This window comes from Ambystoma mexicanum, chromosome 9 (genome assembly GCF_040938575.1).
Source record: "Ambystoma mexicanum isolate Mex_15411 chromosome 9, UKY_AmexF1_1, whole genome shotgun sequence".
NCBI lineage: Eukaryota > Metazoa > Chordata > Amphibia > Caudata > Ambystomatidae > Ambystoma > Ambystoma mexicanum.
The window spans coordinates 858,523,706-858,546,032 of NC_090931.1; the positions used below are offsets into that span (position 1 = coordinate 858,523,706).

General features: G+C 45.7%; 1 protein-coding gene across 1 annotated transcript in view; it reads right to left on the reverse strand.

Annotated features, from left to right (window-relative positions):
* The window catches only part of BARD1 (BRCA1 associated RING domain 1), a 1,013,377-nt gene that overhangs the window by 880,760 nt on the left and 110,290 nt on the right, over nt 1-22,327 (reverse strand). Inside the window, exon 2 of the mRNA XM_069615932.1 lies at nt 18,737-18,793. Coding sequence (XP_069472033.1) covers nt 18,737-18,793 — 57 coding nt within the window. The remainder of the gene's footprint in view (nt 1-18,736; nt 18,794-22,327) is intronic.

Consider the following 22,327-nt stretch of genomic DNA (forward strand, 5'->3'; position numbering starts at 1 on the left):
GAGACATTTAGGGCCAGAGTGACTTCAGGGAGATCACAGGAGATATCCTTCATAATGGCCAAGGGCACCACATCACTGGGAGAGCACGATTTAATGAGTTGCATCTCCGAGGATACCATCTCCTCAGAAAAATACGGGAACGAGGACCATTGTTCAACAATAGGTGGATTAGAGAGGCCTGGGGTAGGACTCAGGTGGGAGTGAAGAGGCAGACAGCTGAATATTATTACAAATCTTCCCTATTTTAGAGACAAAGTACTGAGACAGGGCATCGCAGCGAGCCTGGGATGGACTGAGCATGGGCGAAAGATTATCTGACTGAGATAGGGATTTCACTGCAGCGAAGAGCACTTTTGATTGACATAAGGCAGCCTCAATTTTGTGCGCAAAATGCAATTTCTTTGCAGTTGTTACAGCCAAGATGTAGGACGCAGAGCATGCTCAATACCCCTCCTTAGAGTTGCCATCATAGGCATTTGTGCTGGGCAGTCGTGCATATAACTCCTTCCTCTCCGGGTTCTGCTACATATGTTGCAGGGTTTACAACACAATACCTCACTACCTCGATGGCTGGGTTGGTCAGTATTACTTCATATCCTGAGGCCCTGTGCGTCATTAGTGTACTTTTTGATTTTTCCAAAAAGGAAATGGTGAATGCTCTACATACAGTACTACTGGGCACCCCATTGTAATTGTCACTGCCTTTTCTATGGGAAACACTGCAGCCACAAGTGTTTTTTCGCAGGGGAAATGTTTCTGCATAACATGGTCTAGAACACTATAAGGCAATGGTTTATGTACCTGCGGCTTCATTTGCGTGAGGACTGCCGTCATCACCGAGCCAGAGTGTAAGAACAAGTACAATTTTTCTTTGTAGTTAGGGGTGGCCAACACTGGCTCATGGGCCAATGCTTCTTTCAATTTCATAAACTTCTCATCCATTTCTGCTGTTCACTTTATTTCCCTCTTCTCCTTTTGTGCCTCTTTAAGGGCCTGCAATAGGGGTTTTGTAAATGTAAAGTAGTCAAAAACCCATGCCCTTCAGTAATTACATAACCCCAGAAACTTCTGCATCTCTTTTACCAACGTGGACGTGCAGTCAGGTGAATTGCATCTACACTCTGTGTGATCTTGAGTCCTTGAATGGAAATTATTTGCCCCATGTACACAAACTCCTCCTGGCAGGATTGTAGATATGCCTTATCCAACTTGCACCCCTTGTCTGCTAGTAGGGTTAAGAGATGCACCAAATCAGCCTTACACTGTTCTTCATTCTCGCTGTATACTATTGTATCACTGTGCTCGACATTTGTGAGTTGCTCAGGTCCATTTGTATCATTCTGTTGAAAATGCTAAGTGATTTGCAATACCACTGGGGCAACCTTGTGTGTTCAAATTGGGTCTCCCGATAAGCAAATTCGGTCAAATGTTTAGTATCGGCGTGTAGTGGGATGGAAAAGAAGGCATTCTTCACGTCAATGACCGTGAAGTACTTTGCCTTTGTTGGAATGTTGCACAATATTGTAGCAGGGTTCGGTACCATGGAAAACTCTGCTTCAACTACATCATTAAGATGCGAGTAAATCTTGTATAAATCTCCACAACCTTTCTTCATCAGGTATATAGCGGTGTTGCAGGACGTTGTGGATGTCTGTGTTCTGCCTTGCTGCAACAGTGCATTGAGGGTCCAGTATATCCCCTCATCTGCTTCTCTGGACAAAGGGTACTGCTTTGCTCAGGGCAGCAGCACCCCTTCTTTTAGCTTTATATTCACTGCCCTACATCATGGGGCGCTTTCGTCCTTAGTCTCTTTGGAACCCTTCGGCGATCCTCGTCGATGTGTCTGCTCCTCCTTTTCTCCAGTTGTGCGAGTATTGACACCAGCTTTTCTACTACTTTCACTGGGCCCGGTATTTGTAGCTGGAATATATTCCTCTTCCCCCCTACCCCACATCTTTCTTCGCCCTCCCTATTGGCAAACAGCTATTCATCTGTTACTCCTGTTACGGTCAGTGTTGGGTCAATACATAGCACGGTACGCCATTATATGTTATCACCTGTCCCGCATTGAATCACCATGCCTTTGCTTATCACTACCTCTTCAAGCTGTAGCACTATCATGGTACCTTTTGTTCCTTACTTCTGGCAATATGGTCTGAAAAGAAATTCTGACCCCAATCCCCGGGACCATCCCAACAGTATCTCAACCTCATACAAAAACATGCTAGGGTACATGGGTCTGCCGTACAGTGTGCTCTGACCATGGGCTGCTAGAAGGAGGGCAGCCACTAGAGTGTAATAGAAGTCTGCCATTGAGCACACCCTCCCCTCATCTGTGAATGATATTGTGGCGTTCAATTTGCTCTCCCTAGTATCTTAACAGCGGTATCTTTACAATAGTGGTGCTACAATTTGTTGCATCTTTATGGTTAGTGGAAAGTCTTTTGTTAAAGGAACCGCCACCACTGCCCAGAGAAGCCCTGCATATCCATCACTTTGTTCAATAGCGTGAATCTCCCTTCACTTATACAAGATTTGGTGGCTCCTGTATCTATGAGAAATGAGAATTCCCTTGGTCCTATTTTCACTGCTACCTTGGGTTCCTCTTCGGGGCCATCAGTTGCTGCTAGGAATAAACATGCTCAAGCTTTTTGGCCTCACTATTATTGCGGTTTACTCTAGGGGAAAAGGGAAAAGATTTCCTCCAACAACGGTGACCCCAGTGTAGTGGGGCACCAGGTTCTGTCCCAACACCATTGTACTTCCCACAGCTGGTGCTGGTGGTTGTGTCACATTTTGAGGTGCCATTGCCCAATCAGCTGCCATCCTTTGGGCCTGCTGTGGCCCCTCTGGCAGGGGTGGCTGCTCCTGCGGCAGCTGGTCTGGGTGAGGCAGCACATGTGTCTACTGCTATTGTGCCATTGAAAATCCTTGCTGGTGTGCTATTTGGATCGCTTGTGCTTGAACTTGTTGCCCGAAAGGACATGTGCGTGCAAAATGCCCCATGTTCCTGCATAGAAAGAAAAAAGAAACGGTCCGAAAACCCTTCTCCCAAGTATCGTCCTCTTCCTCATTGCAGGTACCCCTTCCCCATTGGAAAGAAACCCAGCCTGCATGCGATTTCCCTGCTGCAGGGTTCCCCACTGTGGCATGTACTGTGGTAGCACATACCCTCCCTGTTGGGCAGATGACACTGCAGCAGCATCAGGTACAAGCATGCCCCCCTACCATTGTATTCTGTGCCAGTTTCTTTTGCACCAATTTGTATTCTGCCTTTCTGCCGCCTGCCTCTCACTCTACTGCTTCCTTTTACAGTAGTGTACTATCATTACCCGCATCTCTGGCCATCCCTTTGCTTCTATCCCCACAATCTTGTCTAACGATGCCTGGATGTCCATGGACAAGCCATTGACCAGTATAGGGTAAAACAAGGGTATGGACTCCCCCCAACACCTTTGCGTTTCCTGCATCCAGATACCCTGCACCTGTTTTATATATCCTGCGGGGGTCCTCGTCAGGTCTCATCTTTTGTGCCATTACTGTTCCTAAATCGTAGTTGTCTGGGTGCATGCTTCTCTCGCCTCCCATACGTGTGCTCGACAGTTGTTGAACAGAGCCCCAACATGTGCGTTAGTGCTTAATTTCACCCCCTTGCATCCCACCTGCTCCCATATTTTGTCCCCTTGCTCTCCTATTATGGCCACAAATAAACGTTTCATATCCCCCCTTCTCAGCATCACCCCAGCTGTCTTTGAGTGCCTGTATCCATTTACTGGCCCCCTGCCACAAGGGAGTGTAGAGTGCATATTAGGTTGTCCCGGTCTACTGTCTGCCACGGTGTGAAATGTGCGCCGCCTTTCTCCACTTGAAACAGCAGCATCTGCTTGCTCTGGGCCCCATCCCTCACCCCTTTTGTGGCCCACGCCAGATCTACTTTTACCTTCCCCTGCCTACAAGGAAGGGCAATTGAGCCGTTTCTCCCAGACTCGTCGCTGTCCTGTCATCTTCTTGGTTTTCTTCCCCTTCTCCCAGCTTTGTTGGTGGTCCATTCACCCCCCCTCTCCATCACTACACTCTCACACTACTCCCTCCTCATCTGAGGCCACACTATTCTCGTCCCCTCCTTCAGTCTACTCCTCTCCCTCTTCTGGTTTCTCATCATCCAGTCTAAATTGTATCCTCCCCCGACAACCATTCCTTTGTCCCCTCTATTTTTCCTCCGTACCTCTTCTTATATATCATCCTCTCCGATTCGTTGAACAGTGCATCCACTGGCTCTCGCGTGTTCTTCTCAATGTGTACCAAGTATTTCCTCTCGCCTCTCTTGTGTGCCACATCCAGTCATGTGTCTCTATCCTTTTTCTCTGTTGTCTTTTTCCCCCCTCCGTGCTTTCCCGTTGCAGGTTTGTATAACCTGCTGCGGGCTGTAATGTTGGATAGACACAATAGGGTAGGCAAGTCAACAGTCCTCTCTCCCCTCCCCACTGTTATTAAAGGGAGGCGCCAAATCGCCTCAAGCCCACCGCTACACTGCCAAGCGCACTATTACACATCAGGTACGTATCAGCGATGACCATTCCACCTTAGCCAATACCACAAAAGTAATATGAACAACACCTACTAACACGGGCGCATCCTTCTCCGTTACTTTGACCTACTTCTTCATCAACCACGCAATATAATGACAACCGGCTCACCTACATGACAACTATACAATCGCCCTTTCAACGCGCATCTCCCATCTACCGTGGTTCACCTCTCACTATGCACCCCTCCTGCTCCAACGCAGTGGTGCCGACACACACACACACACACACACACACACACACACACACTGCAGTGGCATGCACTAAAATCTACTACTACTGCAGCTGATTGTCCTCCAGCTTTGAGGATGCGTTCTAAACCCTATGAAATACAATCCCTGCATCTTCCGCAGACATGCGACCACGAAACAGCGCTTTCTCCCATGGTTACACTCGCGTGTCCTAGAGATCCTCTAGCCCTCTTGGCACAGAGCTCCCGTGCGGGCTCAATCCTCCCACTCAGCGCAGGCAGCACTCGGGACCAGGCAGACCGTGAACTCAACGTCTGCAGGACCTCCTCTGTTGTGAATGTTGAACAGGTCTGTGGTCGCCGGACCCGTGCCCCTAGGGAGGGCGGTCGGAATACCCTCAGTTAACCGAGAGAACTGAGGATCTCGCTGGGGCCTAAACAAAAAAAAATGTATTAGGGGTCGCCTAGGGAATGCAATAAATAGGTTACCAGTAGTAGTCCAAAAACGAGCGCACACCAGGCAAGAAGTAACGCTGTTCATTACAGATGGGCAAGCACAAATCACAGCACAGTGGAACAGAACTGGTTGATGAGATGACAAACTGGTTTACAAGAAACAGTTTCATCTCGAACTTCACAGTGAGATGAAGTTCCCCTGATAGATATAATCAAATGTGCAGCTCACCGTCCCTTAGATGATGGACTAAAGTAACAGTGACTCCGTTATTGCTGATCGTTTTGCAGTAGAATCAGCAGACTCCTGAGATGAATATATACTGCCCCTGAGATGGGTCACAGAATCATCTTCCAAAACTATGGAGGAATTGACCCTCATACAGAAAAACACACCTTCCCGTGAAAAGGACAGGATGCAAACTCCAAAATGAATATCTGGAGTGATGGGCATGGTTGATTAGTAGCCGCAAAAATATTGCTGTCCCACCAAATCAGGAATTACAATCAACAGGCCCATGTGGGATAAAGTGGCATAATTTTTACCCTCAGAAAGTACTGGTTTGCTTCTGACTTTGCATCACAAGTAAAACACGTTTCCAGATGTGTAATTTGTCTCCAATAGAAAGTTTGCAAGACTGTTCTCCATATGGACAATTTTTTTTAACCTTCACATTGATTTCCTCCAACTGCCTCGTTGCAATAACTTTCAGTATGTGCTAGTTATTCTTGATCACTTTTCTAGTTGAGTCGAGGCTACTAAGGCCTGCCATCAGATGCAATAACTATCACAAAGGTTTTAATACAAGACTTCATACTGAAGCTCGGGATCCCAGTCACCATAACAGTGACCAGCTGATCCATTTTGTAAACCATAACATCAAGGACCTCCTTATTGCACTTAATGTGCATACAAACGTAATTTGCCTCACCATCCACAACCTGCAGTGAAACTACAGAACAATTTTATAAAAATAAATTTAAAATTGATTAACCAGACTGTGTCCAGAGTCTAGCATGAAGCAGCCCAACGCCCCCAGTAGACCAAATCGAAAAACTACATCCTCACGAAGTACTATTCGGAAGACCTAGAAGACTTCCTTCTGCCCCTGTTGAAGTTGTACATATGAACATTAACCAGTCTAATGAGGTCTAACTTGACTATGTTAAGAGACAGATCCATTCTGTCTGCTCTATACACATCTGAAGGAAGCCCTTCTCTGGAACCCAGGGGATAATGTGATGGTCAGAAGCTGGAAATCTGCCTTTGCTCCCAGGTGAAGGGGACCTTTTCAGGTAATTTTGGTCGCAAACACAGCTGTCAAGGTACACAAGATCCCTACCTGTATCCATGTGTGTCACTGCAAGTGTGCCACATGTGCCTATCCAAGCTGAACATGGCACAAGACTCGATTTAGTTCAGATGGTCGATTTATTGCTCATGGTCATGGTCCTGCTACCATAGGAGATACTCAATGGACATCATGATTGGACTTGTGACTCAGGTGAAAGTGGGGAATGTGGCATTCATCTCTTACCAGCGCCAACTAGGACACGTTCTATATCCATGTGAGGCACTACCTAATTGGATTTAGGGTGATAAGACCCAAGCATTGTGGTGCTAAACAGTCTGGCTTCTTCTGCCCGTTCAATTGTCCAACATGTTTCCTAATTCTGATAGTAGCCCAAGAGTTTGGCATTAGCAGCATGAACGCATATAGCAGACCTAACAACAATTTTTCTCTGTTTTACAGAAAGAACCTAGAAGATTCGAACACAATGTCTATTGGTACAGGAATCAGTAATTAGCAATGGCAGGTAATCAGGTATTGATCTAGGAACACTACACAGACACAGTTGCAATACCGAAAGCATTTCACCTTTTAGGAATAACACTGAGGTAACCAGAGTCTGTTCCAATCAGTCACAGGTAATGTGTGAATACGACAGGTGAAGGTAGTAAACCATTCACAATAGTGCAGTACTTACTGTTGCATTACATGGTGGTAACAATTATTTTTAATACTACCATAGTTGGATCCTAGTCATTGACACCATTAGTAAAGTAGAAAAATCTGGGTATTGTTATGTTGTTATAAATGCTACATTGGATACCATGATATTCTCCCGACACCTATATGCCTTTCAGATCATTCCAATGTTTCCCAACTACACTAAAGGAGCTCATGTGTGGTTGCCGCAGCAAGTCCAGGAGAGATTTGCAAAAAGGGATAAGAGGGAAGCATTTGACCGGTTGTGGGATGGTGCGAACACAGCTCTTGGAGGACAGGGAGTATATCAACAACAAAAATTGATTGACCATTTGGGTCGACTAGAAAGTGCAGCAGAGCTTCCGATACGAACATCGCAGAGCTTCACGTGACTGACCCACCTATCATAAGAGACATCCTTTGATCAATTGAAAAAGTGACTGTACCAGCAGGAAAACAGATGGAGTGGAACATTGTATGTGGAGAAGTGCAAGGCTACTTGAACGGCCAGTTCCTCAGCATCACAGAAAATGTGCTACATAACGCATAACAGTTAGCCAAGAATCCTCAATGCCTCTGGAATAAAGGCCTTGGTAAGACCTCTGGAAGCACAATGGGTGGGACTGTGAGTGAAAAACACGCAGCCTCAAAGTCAAAAGGTCCAGTGAAAGGAGTATGGGCGCTACCCAGCAAGATTGTTCCTGGTCCCTGGGTCGAATGTAACTGGAAATGTATGGCTCACTGAGATGTATGGGAAGTTCGATCTCCTGGAAGTTCTGCACGGTATTGGACATCAGCCCCAGAGATAACCTCTAACCTATGGTTCGGTATAGGTTCTAGTTGGAAATGATGGTCCTTGCAATCTCCCCAGCTGCAATGTCTTAACAAATTAATAAGAGGACAAGTAGGGAATCGGCTGTTGGGATGGGATAGCATCCGGTATATCTCTCCATTGTAAGCTACTTTCTAAGAAAGTAGATGGTGTTGAATTAGTTGCTGTGCTTTTAGTCAATTTACACCTCATCTTGGAGACAGTCTCTTCAGTTTGATGTTTCCTGGCCATCAGATGTAGGTTAGTAAGCCTCCATATAGAATTTCAAATTCAAAATGGCCCAAGATATTACCTCAACGTTTTGATAATTTGGTACACTTGTTCCCAGAAGTAAGAAGACTTAAAGATGGGGAAAAGGGGCTTTAATGTACTAGAGTTTATATTCAACGAGAAGAAAAGGGCATTTCAGATTGTCCATCACACTACCACCTTGTATACTCCCAATGAAGGTACATGCTGAATTGGTAACACAATCTCTTAGAAGCCTTACCCTACCGCTGCTGTGTGCCTTCTACTTTTCTTTAATTCTCTTTTAGGAATGGTTGTTTGCTACCACTGATGTTCCCGTATGGATAGAGGGGTGACAATGTTTAAAAGTCCTTCCAGCCCTCAGTCAAAATTGAAGAGTGAACAGATGCAACCGATACTTACGATCAGAGGTTGCGTGAAGAGTCTGCATTTACTGGCTGAAATTGAAAGTTTGATGACTATCCGAATTGAATACATTTAATTGAGGGGGTACATCAAAGGCTTTGCTGCACTGTCCCTGGCCCTACTACCTGTCCCGGGAGGATAGCACAGCGGCAGCGTGCGCGTCTTGGAAGCAAGACGACACAAAGCAACAACTGGTTCGATCCCCGGGTCCGCGCTTAGAAACCTCCGAGTGTTTAAGCGCGTTATAAATACGTAACTAAGACAAAGAAAAATCTTAATCTGTGTTTCCTCTGTAACAGCGCCTCGATGCCTCATGGGCTGCAAGTGCGCTTAACAAATGCAAATAAATAAATAAATACAAACGAACTCCTATGTAATGATTAATGTTTGAGGGAAGATGGTGGCACTAAAAGCTCAAAAAGAAGTACTGGGAAAGATGAGGATGGGGCGTTTTCTTTGCAGAAGGGACTGAGAAACCTCCCATATGAACTCCAGCTACAGAAATGATGCATCTGGGCTAAGAGCGCTCTACAAATGCCAAAATAAATAAATCCATTCTCAATTTATGTGATATCATGCCCTTATATCATGGGTGTCCTTGATTCTTTCTTCTTAAGCAGACTTGTATTAGACCCGCCATTTCTCCTCTGGACTGAAGGCAACGATGGATATTAAAAGTGTGGCAATAACACTTGACACCTACATTCCTGGAGCAAGGAATTAGACTCGCATGCAACAGATCCAGCCAACATGAACCAGTATAAACAATCAACTGCTGTATTGTACCTGAAGCCGTTATGGGGTGGTGGGCAGGACTGGAAAAATGTTCCCATACATAATCTCCACCCCCTCGCGGGTTACGTCATACCAGAACTATGCAACCTTTAAATCATGTGTTCATGTACATTAGCGACGGACACTCCGATACATGACAAGTTTTATTGGCCTTGTGAAGGCGGGACAAACATGACAGAATGCATAGAAGGAGGTTTTCTAGAATGTTCCATAATCAGGTGACAGAGTATAAAGATACCGGGCCTAGAAGGTGGGTTAGGTCAGGGCAGTGTGGTAGCTGTGCGTGTTCCAAGCCAATTAATAAATCACCTCTTTTTGACATCTTAAGAAAATAATGTGTAAGGCACACCATTCCCTCCAGAGTTTTTTCACATACACCCTCCCTGGTTGGTCTCTTCTCGATCTCAATTCCAGCAAACGTTCCAAAAGGATATTTTCTTTTTAAAAAAAGACCTCCATACATGTACCCAGTTTCCTGGACTTCTCACTGGTATCCAAGGTCACAGCCTACCATGCAGTCAGATAGGAGAGCTAGACACTGCGGCAGGTGAATGCATGGTGAGAAGTCTGGATCCTGCTCCAGGGACCACCTGCACCCACCAAGTACATGAAGATCGAAGATGGGCAGAGTTCTGCTCTTGGGGGTCACCTGCTTCCACTATAGACATTGCATGGAAATACATCTGAGAACGGGCTGGAGGCCACAAACATCCTCAGGGATGGTAGGGCTCAGTCAAAAAAGTGATTCCCAACCTGCAGGATGAGACTCAAATATAGTCCAGAAAAATGACAAATGCCTTGAAATTGCAACCAGATTATGTTTAAGTTGTGCAACATTGGTCCTCACCCTGACACAAAGTCCTCCATCTCACACTAGGAATAAGCCCTTGGAAAAAGGCTGGCTTGGCCGTAACAGTCTGTAGAGGCCCGGAAGTGGTTTAATACTTCAGGATTCATTGACCCTTCTGTGGCCCCTCAAACATATTGCTTGGCACCTGCAAGGGGAGGGGAGCTTGCCTCACAGTTTGCCGTCCACTGTTGCACTTGAGCTAAAAATCAGTTACTATCTTAGCCTACTGATTTAAAGGACGGTTTAGATTATAACAAGTCTTCCACTGATCACCTTCTACAAAGTGAAACATCTCATTTGAGTATATTGTTGTATTCCTTCCCAGTCCGAGCCCTCCTTAGTTCCTCCCAACACCACCCCCTAATGAGAATAGTCGCATTTGTCCGGTTTTCCAAGCAACGAGAATGATCTATTCATTTGAGTTTTATAAAGGCACCAAGTGTTGCAGTGGCCACTGACTCAGTCCAAAATGGTGTCCTTTTTTCCTCAAGTTTCTCTGGTGCCTGTCCCTGCCTACTGACAACTGGCTAACCTGGTCCTCATATTTCCATTGGCTGGTCCAGGAGGCGAGAGCCGGCCCTTGTTTCAAAGGGCCCATTTCTAAGGCCCGGTCAGCTTCCCAGTCTGCTTTTACAGGCTGCAACAGCCAAACCCTCAGTGAGGCTGCTACCCCCGGACTATTGGACTTCCATGATTCTCATATCATATTCTGTTTGGGTTCGTTTCCTCACTCTTGGTTTACTTGTACTTCCTTCTCGGGGTGGCACTCTCTACTCTCCCTGTTATGTACCCATTTGAAGCTTTATCTATACTCACCTTTACCATCCGACTACCATTCTAAATTCTATAATTACTGGTCTCCCATTTAACTTGAAAGTCAAACTTGGGTGTAATTTTGCATTTATCGTTTGGCCACGGATTGTAACCTGCTAGCCCAGTGACTGTTCAATACTGCTTGGCTTGCTTACTCCTCCCTCTGCTTCCTCTCTTTTCCAATCATGATGCTCTGTTTCTCCCATCTCTATTCCAACTGATTTTCTATCAACTATCCTTCCCTTCTCACTAAATCTGGAAAAAAGAAATTTAAAAAGGATATCTTGACCGCCAACCCTTGTCTCCCCATCGCTTATACCTATACCAGCACTTCTTTCAGACAGACCCTCACCGACATCCTCTTTGTTGTTCCTTTGCCGGATCTATGGACCACCCTCCCCCCCCATATGATCTCTGTGCTCTGTCCTGTCTCCTCCTCTCCCATAAATGGTGGAACTCGCTGGGATGTCCTCATGGCTTCCTTCGGCTCCTCCAGAGTCATCCTAAATGGCACTGTTATGGTCCAAGGTCCTCAGTCCATTCTCCTCCTCTTCGATAGACGTTTCCCTCGCCTCATCCACTTCATCTCATCTCCAGCTTTCCCCTCCTCTCATTCCTTGGCTACCTTGCCCACTTTTTCCCCCCTCTGCCACTCTTCAGGCTACCTCCGCAGGGCATACCTCTGATTTGCATCCCTCCCCAGGCTGGCAACCTTCATCTGGCCACTCTCAACTCTCGCTCTGCTGTCAAACACTCCTTTGACATCTGCCACCTCCTTGAAGAACTGGACCTTGACGTCCTCGGTTTTACAGAGACATGGTTCACGGCCAGCTCTGTCACAAGCTTTGACACTCTACTCCCTGATGGCTACAAGATCCTCTCTGCACCTAGATCTACTCAACCTGGAGGAGGCGTAGCCCTCATCTTTCCCGAGTGGATTCCTGCAACTATCATTCCCACTCAGATTTACTCCTCTTTTCAATGCCTTGTCTGCAGCTGCTCCTCCAGCTCCCCCCCACCCCGACACAACCCTGTCCGTTCTCTACTCTTCGATCTCTGATACTCTTGCCCCTGTCATGAGGATCCGCTTGAAGTCCAAAGCCAAGTGCAACTCCTGGAGTGACTCCAACCTAGCTACACTTAAACTTAAGTGTAGGGCGGCTGAGAGAGGATGAGCAAGAAACCCATTTCCTGACAAACTGGCCTGTTGCCTGCTCCAAAGCAATACCGACTGTCTACACTAAGAAGAGAGCCCACATTCAAGCCTGTGTCTCTGCAGCATCCAAAAACTTGGCTGAACTCTTTCAAATCTGCAAGGAGCTTGCCAACCCTGCGGCAGTCTACACCCCTCCTCTTGCCTCCCAGGCTCTCTGCAATGCCCTTGCCTCGCACTTTATCTCAGAAACCCAGGAAATCCTGTCCACCCTCTCCTCCCCTGCCCCTTCTATTTCCTCTCAGTCTGTGCTTGCAGACACCCCCTGTTAAGCGCACCCCCCGCCCAATCGCCCTGCTCTTCCTTTCTGATTTTCTCCCCCAACGAGGTCGCTAGACAAGTCCGATCTATGAAAGCCTTGTCAAAACAGGTTCATCCCTGTTCCTCTAAAACCATCAAGGACCACATTGACACCCTTGCTCTGGCCCTTGCCAATTTTTGCAACCACTCCTATGCCTCAGGATCCTTCCCCTCCCATCTAAAGCACTCCCTTGTGCATCCTCTTCTCAAGAAACCCACAGCTGATCCTTCCTGTCCGGCTAACTATCGCCCAATTTCCATTACCCCCTTTCTGGGCAAACTCCTGGAAAAGCTGGCCATCTCTCAGCTTAACCTTCATTCAGATTCTGTTGGCTATCTCCATGACCACCAGTCTGGCTTCAGAGCGGCCAGAAGCACGGAAACTGCTCTCCTGAACATCCGTGAAGATCTGCTCTCTAACCTGGACTCCAACATTCCCTCTGTCCTCATCCTTCGTGATCTTTCTTCTGCCTTCGACGCAGTCAACCACATAATCCTGCTCAACTGTCTCCGTGATAAGCTGGGTATCACTGATCAGGTTCTGGCCTGGCTGACCTCTTTCCTGTCTGATCGACCCTCCCAGGTCCAACTGGGTTCCTTCCCTTCATCCATCTTCTTCTCTACCTGTGGGGTTCCCCAGGGGTCTAACCTCTCACCCTGGCTTTTCAACCAATACCTGGCAAGTCTGGCCCACTACATTGCCATTTTATGCTCAAATTTCTAGTGCTATGCCAATATTCAACTCATTTTCCAGCTGCCCTCAGCCACCTCTTCTCCCTCTCTCATCTCTGACTGCCATTCAAGATTGGTGTGCTGCCAACGATCTGTCTGAATGGCAGCAAGACTGAGATCCTACTCATCGGCACACCAACTCCATCCTTTTCCCTCACTCTCTGGCCTGCCTCCCTTGGCCCCCCTCCTACCCCTACCTGCGAGGCTAAGAACCTCGGGGTCATCTTTGACTCCACACTTTCCTTCTCCGCCCATATCTCTGAGGTTTCTAAAAAGTCAAACTTCCTACTGCACCTCCTCAGAGGTACTCTGCATTTCCTCTCCTTCTCTCAGAAGCTCACTGTCTCTCAAGCTCTGGTTCTCTCTAGGTTGGACTATTGTAACAGCCCCTTTCTTAATATACCTGCCTCTACTCTCCGCCCTCTACAACTTATCCAGAACAGGACTGCAAGACTTGTCCTTGGACTCAAGCCCTAGGATCGCATCTCTCAGCTCTGAAATCTCTCCATTGGCTCCCATTGGATGCAAGGATTACATTCAAAACCCTCTGCATTGTCCACAAGGCCTTCTGGGGCCTGGGTCCAAAATAGCTTCAGCTACCCCTCCGCAAATACTTCCCCTCTCAAGCTCTTTGTTCCTCTACCTCCAACTGCCACCGGGTCAATCGTTTTTCAAAGAAACGAGCTGGGGGTAGATCTCCATCTTCGGCTGGGGCCTCCCTCTGGAACAGCCTCTCTGCCACTCTAAAACGAGGAGAACCCTCTCCGGAAGCACCTCAAGACTTTCCTCTTTGCTTCTGCCTTCTCTCCCCCTCTCCCCCTCTGACCGGCTCTCTTGGCACTGTGCACCTGGCCACCCTCTTTCCCCTTGGCCCAGGTACCTGCTCACCCCGCCGCCCTCCTGCACTGCCTCCTGGCACCCCTTGCAGTCTCTGTACTCATACACCCCCCCCTTTTCCTCCTTCTGCAGTTAGACATACCCAGTCTGCTGCCATAAACAGCACTTGCCAGCTGCACTAACACGGTTTGCCTCCATTTTCTATTTATTTTTATGTATTATGTATTTATCTGCTCTCCTCTGCTCTGCACTTTCCACTCTCCCCCTTCCATGCACTTTTTCTCTTTTCCCCTTTCCCATGCACTTGCGCATTCTCAATGTAACTGGCCCTAGTAAGATCGGTGTTGTTTTGTCTTCTCCCCCGTTTCCCCTCCCTTGCCTAGGCGCGCTCTGAAACACTTGTGTACGAGCGGGATACCAAAAATATATCATACCAAGCATGAGCATAGTCCCTTCATAGTGTCTCCAAAGCAAAGTGAGGGTTAAAGACATTTGATCTTCATAGGCTTTAAAAGCATTCAGATTAGTTGCGTGCAAGGGAGGGGAGCAAAGAGAAGAGCAATATAACGGTAAGAGCAAGTATGAAACGCAAAGAAAGCGCAAGGTATATCAAAGAAAGGTTAAGAGAAATGTAAGTGCATACAACACGGTGTGTTAAACCGCAGATGTCAACAAATACGCATTAATGCCTTTTAGTGCTGCCATTTCCAAGGTCTATACATACAACACCTCAAAGCTTGGATAACACAACATCAGCTTGGAAACAAACCACTCAATCCATCACCTCTTTTTAACAAGAATCTCAGACACACATAACCAAGTATAAAGGTGAATGGTGCATGGTAAGAACAGGTTCAGTGCGTTCAACAAGTGGGGCAACTAACCACACCACTGTAATGCCCACCAACAGGTCATACATGCATCAATAACCAGGCGCCCTAACGAGCAGTCACCTAAGCCAAAAGGCCAGATAGTCAAACCCTCACAGGGGAAAAACTATAACCAATACCCTACAGTGACTATTCAAGAGGACCTGCAACAACATAACCTGGACCGGATAGAAAATTGGATGCAACAATGGACGGTAACAATCAGGACAGCTGGAGGAAACGAGGACCCACTGAGCCATACACATGGTGGTTGCATGAAACCTACTTACCCGGGCAGCACCTCCAATAGTTGGCCTCCTACCCTTCAGAAATAAATTCAGTCTTCACCACCTTCCCCCTCCCTCTTCCACCTTATACTCTACACATCAACCTAATGAGACATACTCTGCAGCAATTCAGCCATTCGGCATACTGCCAACAAAAGGCTAACCACTCATCCATTTCCATTATCCCACCATGTTGCAATCCCACACCTACCCATGCTTGTAAAATGAATCATGTTAGTGGGCAATGGAGCATCAGACCCAGGGCCCTTAACACAAAACCCATGCGTCCCAACTCACACAGAATCTCAGCGGCACACAGAAAGCGGGTATTTGAGTATCCTCAAGTCAGATTTCAGACCTAACCGCACCCACTAGTCTCCTCCCCTCCCCTCCCCTCCCCTCCCCTCCTGCAAATCTGAGTCAAAATGGCATTGGCACTACACAAAACTCATCGAAATAAAGAGCCAATTGTTGTCAATACCTCACTATCCGTACAGCAATCTCCCAAACTATCCCTTTGATCTTCCTCAGGCTGGGGGCGATACAGGGGCAGGGGTCTCAATCCCCCAATCAATCTCACCGATTGCTCCACACCAGGCAGGTAAGGTTGACTTGAAGACGTTGAAACATTCTTTGACTAGATTTCCAATTTCCCTTTGGGTGCATGCCATCAGATCCATTTATGTAGATTACCCCATAGTCCTTATACTCTATTAGTTAACACTGACAATACCCTACCAGAATTACCACCCTCTTCACCAGTTAATGAAAATCAACGATTTCCTGAATGCCTTTCTGGTCGGTGGCATATATGCAGCTAATCCTGAAGTAGTTTGATCACTTGAATAAAAGCACCAAGTCCAAGAAATTGGAGTCAAATGAGGAGCTGAGATTTGAAATAACACGAATCTGGCCAGCTGTCTGTTGGCTTAGTCACTATAACGTTGATAAGTTTGGTTACTTTTCCAACACCCTTGCCTACTGGAAGTCAACAGCATATTTAATAGGGACTAAGGATGGGCTACAGCTAGAATTGTGATGTGCGAGGAGAACTGTTCACCAATGATTGAAAGCATGCTATTGATAGCATAGATAAATGCATACTTCACAGTATTGATAGGGCATCTGTGCAAACAAAAACATAATTTATGACAGGAACCCAGAGAAGTTAAAGAAAATAAGTCAGGAAATAATTGACTGAGGATGGTCAATTGTCTTTGGTGGAATGTTTATTATGCAGCAGAGAAATAAACTCAGCGGGTTGAGCGCTCGCTGCAGAGATTGTGTGTGGGCTGCAGGTCACAGGTACATATCCTGGCAAGGACAACTTAGCCTTTCATCCTTCCAAGATCGATAAATGAGCACCAACCTCGGTTGGGTGATAATTGTATGTAAATATGTTCAATGTACAGCGCTCTGGCAAAGCGCTAAATCAACACATTACTGCTATTATATTCATTTTGGTCTACCTTAGGAAGCATCCTTTGGAATGTACACATTCTTTGGAGTACAATTGTCCATGTTTAGAGACGCCAATGAATGTTACAGGCCAATCCGCCACTCAAACAACTGTAGTGGAACAGTTTTACTTCTGAGGGGCCACGTCAGCGACTCTACTGGTATGTGGTAGATTCATCCATGACTTTTGTAAATGCCTCTTGGGAGTCATCTTCGACTAAAGGCATACGCTTTGAGGCAGGGTTTGCAGGGAGAGAAGAGAAAAACAAAATGCCCGAATGCAGTTTTACCTGCCGCTTTATTTTCAAAAGGCGCCTTCTGACAAGCAGCTTTGTTTCAAGTTGAGGAATAAATACCGAACCACATGCTTTGTCACAATATCCAATAGTTATTTGGGTGCTGAACGTTTTAAGGCAGTTTTGTCGAGTGCCGTCCAGATAGCACAAAATGGATAAAAACAGTTTAGTTTCTCGGGAGGAGTGGCTGTTGTGTTATTTAGATGTGCGATTGTCAAGTCGATGGGAGTATATTGCAACTTGCAGGACGAGGAAGGGGTTACACGACCGATTCGCGTCTTGACAGCATGAAACTGATTTTTATTGAGACTTGCAGGTTCTATTACAGCAGAGGACTACAGTACAAATAAACTTTCCTTACTGGCTTTTGAATTCTCACACAAAAAAAAGGAATTCAGTACGACTGAGCCAATGAGGAACACTTGGTCTCCTGCAGATTCTACCTAGGACTGTGCCCCTCAATCTTCACTCTTAGATCAAGTCCACATCCTCAAAGGCCAAACAGTCGCTGGGATTTATGGTGTCCCAACCATTTCTTTCTTGGCCGTGTATTCCTTGGTGGTTAAAGTTACGAGTTTGCCCTTCTTACACTCCTAGCAGGTGCCCTACCTGGTACCCTTGTGTCTTTTAGGACGTGGGCTGTGCATTGCATAGCTAGATGGACCCTATGGGACTTTCAGCTCTCCCCTCCTGCACAGACTAAGGAAACGAGTCCCTCAATGTAGATTCTATGGCTCCTCCTCCCGCCCCCACTGCTTCTCCAGCTCCCCACTAATGCCATGCCCTCATTTCTAGGTCTTCCTTTGGCCACTTCCCTCCTTTCCTTTGTCTTTCTTCTGATATTCCTCCTCAAACGCCTTACTCTGAGCGCTTCATCTCCCTTTCCTTCCTTCGCATCCATTCCTCCAGCGCCTTCTTCTCCCCCCCTACTCGCTCTCCTTTCTTTTACTCCACCTCCTCCTCCTCTTCTATTGCCGTTTCCCTCTCCTCTTCATCGGTTTGTCACTATGCCACATTCTAAATCTCCCCTGCATTTCTGCCTTCCATCTCCCACATTTCCCCTTAGACTCATCCCCTTTATACTCTAGCAGCATGCAGGATTGCACAGATGAAGTAAAATGCTCTCCGATTGTGTGCATGATAAAACCAGGTTTGGGATTTTTTCCAGGTTACCAAAGTTGTGTGTTGCATGAAAGGAAGGATTGTGCACAAAGCTCATTTAAGAGCCAACCACCATCTTGAATTTAGACTGAATCCCTCCCCAGTTGGCCTGGCTACCTGATACATGCGCCAAGGTATGAACTTGTTTTTAAGGGACCACTCGCCCATGGACTCAAGTGGGAATGTCACACAGCAGCTTGTGGACCCCGCCACCAATACTTCCAAGTTGTTTTAAGCATGCTCACTTTGCTAACACCAATTCCCATTATATGCTATTATACTGTTCTTTTTCATAAAACCAACGATGCGACTCGCAAGCTGTGCCGTAGAATACAAACCAAAGTTTCACAAGCCATAGGCCTTATACCTAGTTAGCATCTTTACAGAGAGGGTGAACTATATGATGGTCTAACACTTACCGACAGAAAACATGCTCGCATCCACCCAAGCAGACAGGTTCTTGCAGGATACAATCACTATTGGGCAAAGAAAAAAAAAACATTAGGGAGAACTAGTAATTATTTCGAGCAAGAATACAAGTACAATATGTTCCTGAATTATTGTATGGAGTGCTAGTCTCATCTCTACACAAATCTCTTTGGTGCCAACCTCTACAGACGAGGAACCGTCTACATAAGTGCACACACAGATAAGAGATGAAAGAGCTCACCCCGAGTTTGAAAAAAAGTGAGTTTTACTGCCATGTAACCCGGAACAGATCAAATCTAAAAAAAGTCATCAGGAGTGGAGTTATAAATCTATTTGTCAATGAAACGTGCACAAGTGTATAAAATGTAATGCCCACCAAACTTCCTTTCAAACACAAATTAAGATTTGGAGGAAAACTAGCCCCCAATTAAACGTAAGTATTTTCTTTACCTTAATTTTAAAAAAAGCATCCATCAGTAGGAACATAGTTTTGCCTACGATCAAACAGTAGTGCATTGGGGCAGCACGTTATCCTTTAACAGAAGAATGCACATTTTTGAAATAGCCGCTGGAATAATGACCGATAATAAAAACCTTTGTAAAACATTTTCTATAATGGACACATTTTCTTATCTATGACAAGATAACATTCCCTGTAGCAACATAGTAGATGGTTGACAGCACTAGAGACCTAGGAAATCGGATTGACCAGTTATCTATTTGGAACACATTCTGCCAGTGCTGGGCTGGGATTGTTTCTCTGCTTCTTGTACTGTCGATTAGAGGAACTCATCCACAATGAGGCTACAGGGTTTCCTGAAAGCTATCCCTTGCTCACCTATTGGAAGCAATGGCTGACAACCCAATGGCAACTCTTAGGAAGGTACCACGGGGAATTTAAGCTAGAGTATAATACACATACAACATTCAGAAGGGTATGGCCACTCAAAACGTTCTGAAAATATTACTCTTCAGAAAAGTAAGTAAAGTTAGGCAATGTACAGGTAAGTATACTTTATGAAGAAATCTTTTGATGTTCAAAGATCACTCCTATTCGTTTTGGTCACGTGCAATATAAATTGTGCGGATACTCTGTATATCAAAACTGGTTGCTAGTAGAAAAGTGGTGCCATCAGATACGAATCCGCTCAGCCAGGTGTCAGTCTTTCAGAGTAATGAATATGGCAGGTGGACAAAAGTCTTGAGTTAAGGGGAGATATAGTCCTGATGCTGCAGCCACCCCAATGGAAAATAGAGGCCAAAACGTAAAAAGGTAGGGGCCAATCTCCCAAGTCTGTGGTTCCATTAGTCCAGATGAGTGTCTGAAAACTTTGCAAAGCCAAAATGTCAACAGTGAGCACCTCGGTCTTCAGTTGGCAAAGCCAGTTCCGGCAGCAACACAAGGTTTCACAGGCAAACACGATAAAGACCTACTGTAGAAGGTACGGTTTCAGAGGGGATGACGGACTGACTGCTCAAGCTGGAGCATCCTGCTATGTGTTACATATATGGTTCTGAAAGGGGGTGGCAGGTAGGCGAAAACACAATTGTGCCATGCAGTTAAAGACTTTGACACCAAAGAGAGCTAACATTACCTTAAAGGTTATTGGACTATTTTGCTTTTTTTAAAAAAAATGTTTATTATATTATACAGTTAACAAAGTCAACTTAATACATTTATACACACAAACCCAATATGTATCAATAACAGGAACATAACGGTATCAAATTTAGCAGGCAAAAATTAGAAAAAAATTCTCAAACACATCAATTAAGATCCTTTAAAATATTCATCATCGGTTTCCAGAATTTCATCATGTATAAAATACATGCATCATTATTTCCATGTCTGTGCGATGTCATAGTCCTCGTGCATACCAGCTGCCACCAGGTACCCATATCTAAATGAAATAGAGGGACATACCAGTAAAAGGTGCTTGGCCATTTCAACACAGTTCTCCCCACATAAACGGCATCATCTCTCGTTCCTAGGAGTGCCTAACCAAGCCCTGGTAATTTCCAATGTATGTACCGAGTTGAACTTTACTTTCAGATAGTCCCAAACATGACAATTACCAAGAAAGTTAATAATATATCTCGGAACACCTTCCCGTCCAAAAAAGTATGTGATGTAATGTTCAGCTGTAGTTTTAGCAGACAGTTCCACAATCATTTGCTCCATATATTGCAACAACACATAAGCTGCACCTACAGCACACGCGGACTGACTCCGATACTCGCACCAAAGCTCAGCACCCGGTGTCTACCGAGATGAAGCTGCCAACAGTACACCACTCCTCCCACTATCCTACTCCCTCTTCACCTTACTAACCCATCCCACCTCTCGTTTGCAGATCCGCCAGAGCGGCTGGGGACCAATTCCGTTGGTGATGGTGCGCTATACAAGTACATTTAACATAACATCTACTGTGAACACAGAACATCTTGCATACTATGTCTATACCCACTCTATGGCATGCTCAAGCGATCACCCCGATTACATCGGATCCAATGCTCATCTATTACCTGTAGTTCAACTATAGCACTATATTGCATAAGGTTTTTCCATTTCTCAAGGGCGTCCTCAAAGATCACCAACAGAACACCAGAAGGAGCAGTGACTAGTTTCCAATAAGTAGAGACAGTGCAGAGGAATCCAAATAGTAACCCTCATAATGTTAAATTCCGGTAGGAAAAACTCCGGAGTATTATGTGGTAGTCCCAATAACCTCAGTATACCCTGCTCGAATTTAGCAAGTAATGGGATTTTCTCTAGGGACAACATTTCTACTCCATATACAATAGCTGGGAGGAGTTTAGTAAGATACAATCTAACAATCACACCAACTGAATACCCTCCGACTCTATAAGAGAAGGATCTGATGGCACCTGCAAAGATTTTAACTGCACCTGATACAGGTGCAGCTTACCATCCAGCTTTGCATCAAGGTTGATCCCCAGCTATTAATATGAATGCACCACTTAAATGGATACTTGATTCAGTGTCCAGTTTCACCTCAGGATCTCCTATGTTTTGGGCAAAACAGCATGATTTTAGTTTCATTAGAGTTAATCCTCAGTGAATTAAGCTGTGCATAGATGTACAATCAATCCAGAGTGATCTACAATCCCCAGGGGTAAAATCTAACAGTGCAGGATCATCCGCATAGCCAGCCACTGAAAACTAATATTGGCTAATTTAGGTGGTATGGAACAGGATCACCCAAATCTGCCAGATATAAATTAAAAGGAGTGGGGGCCAGTATGCATCCTTGCTTTAGTCCCGTGTGAGCGCAAATCCAATTGGTCAGATCGGCTTCGGTTCATATATATTCTGACTTTGGTGGGGTTATGGAGTGCGATAATCATATTCAATAAACCCCCAGGGATATTCCAGTTTTTCAGTTTAACACACAATCTATGACTGTCCACAGTAGTGAAACACAGTAGTGAAACACTGAAACACTAGCATCAACTGATGACACTGCCATCAAAGCAGCTATCAACGCCATTGCCCCGCTCAAACCTCGCAAATCCAAACCCACTACCCACTCCTGGTTCTCACCCGACCTCTCACTCCG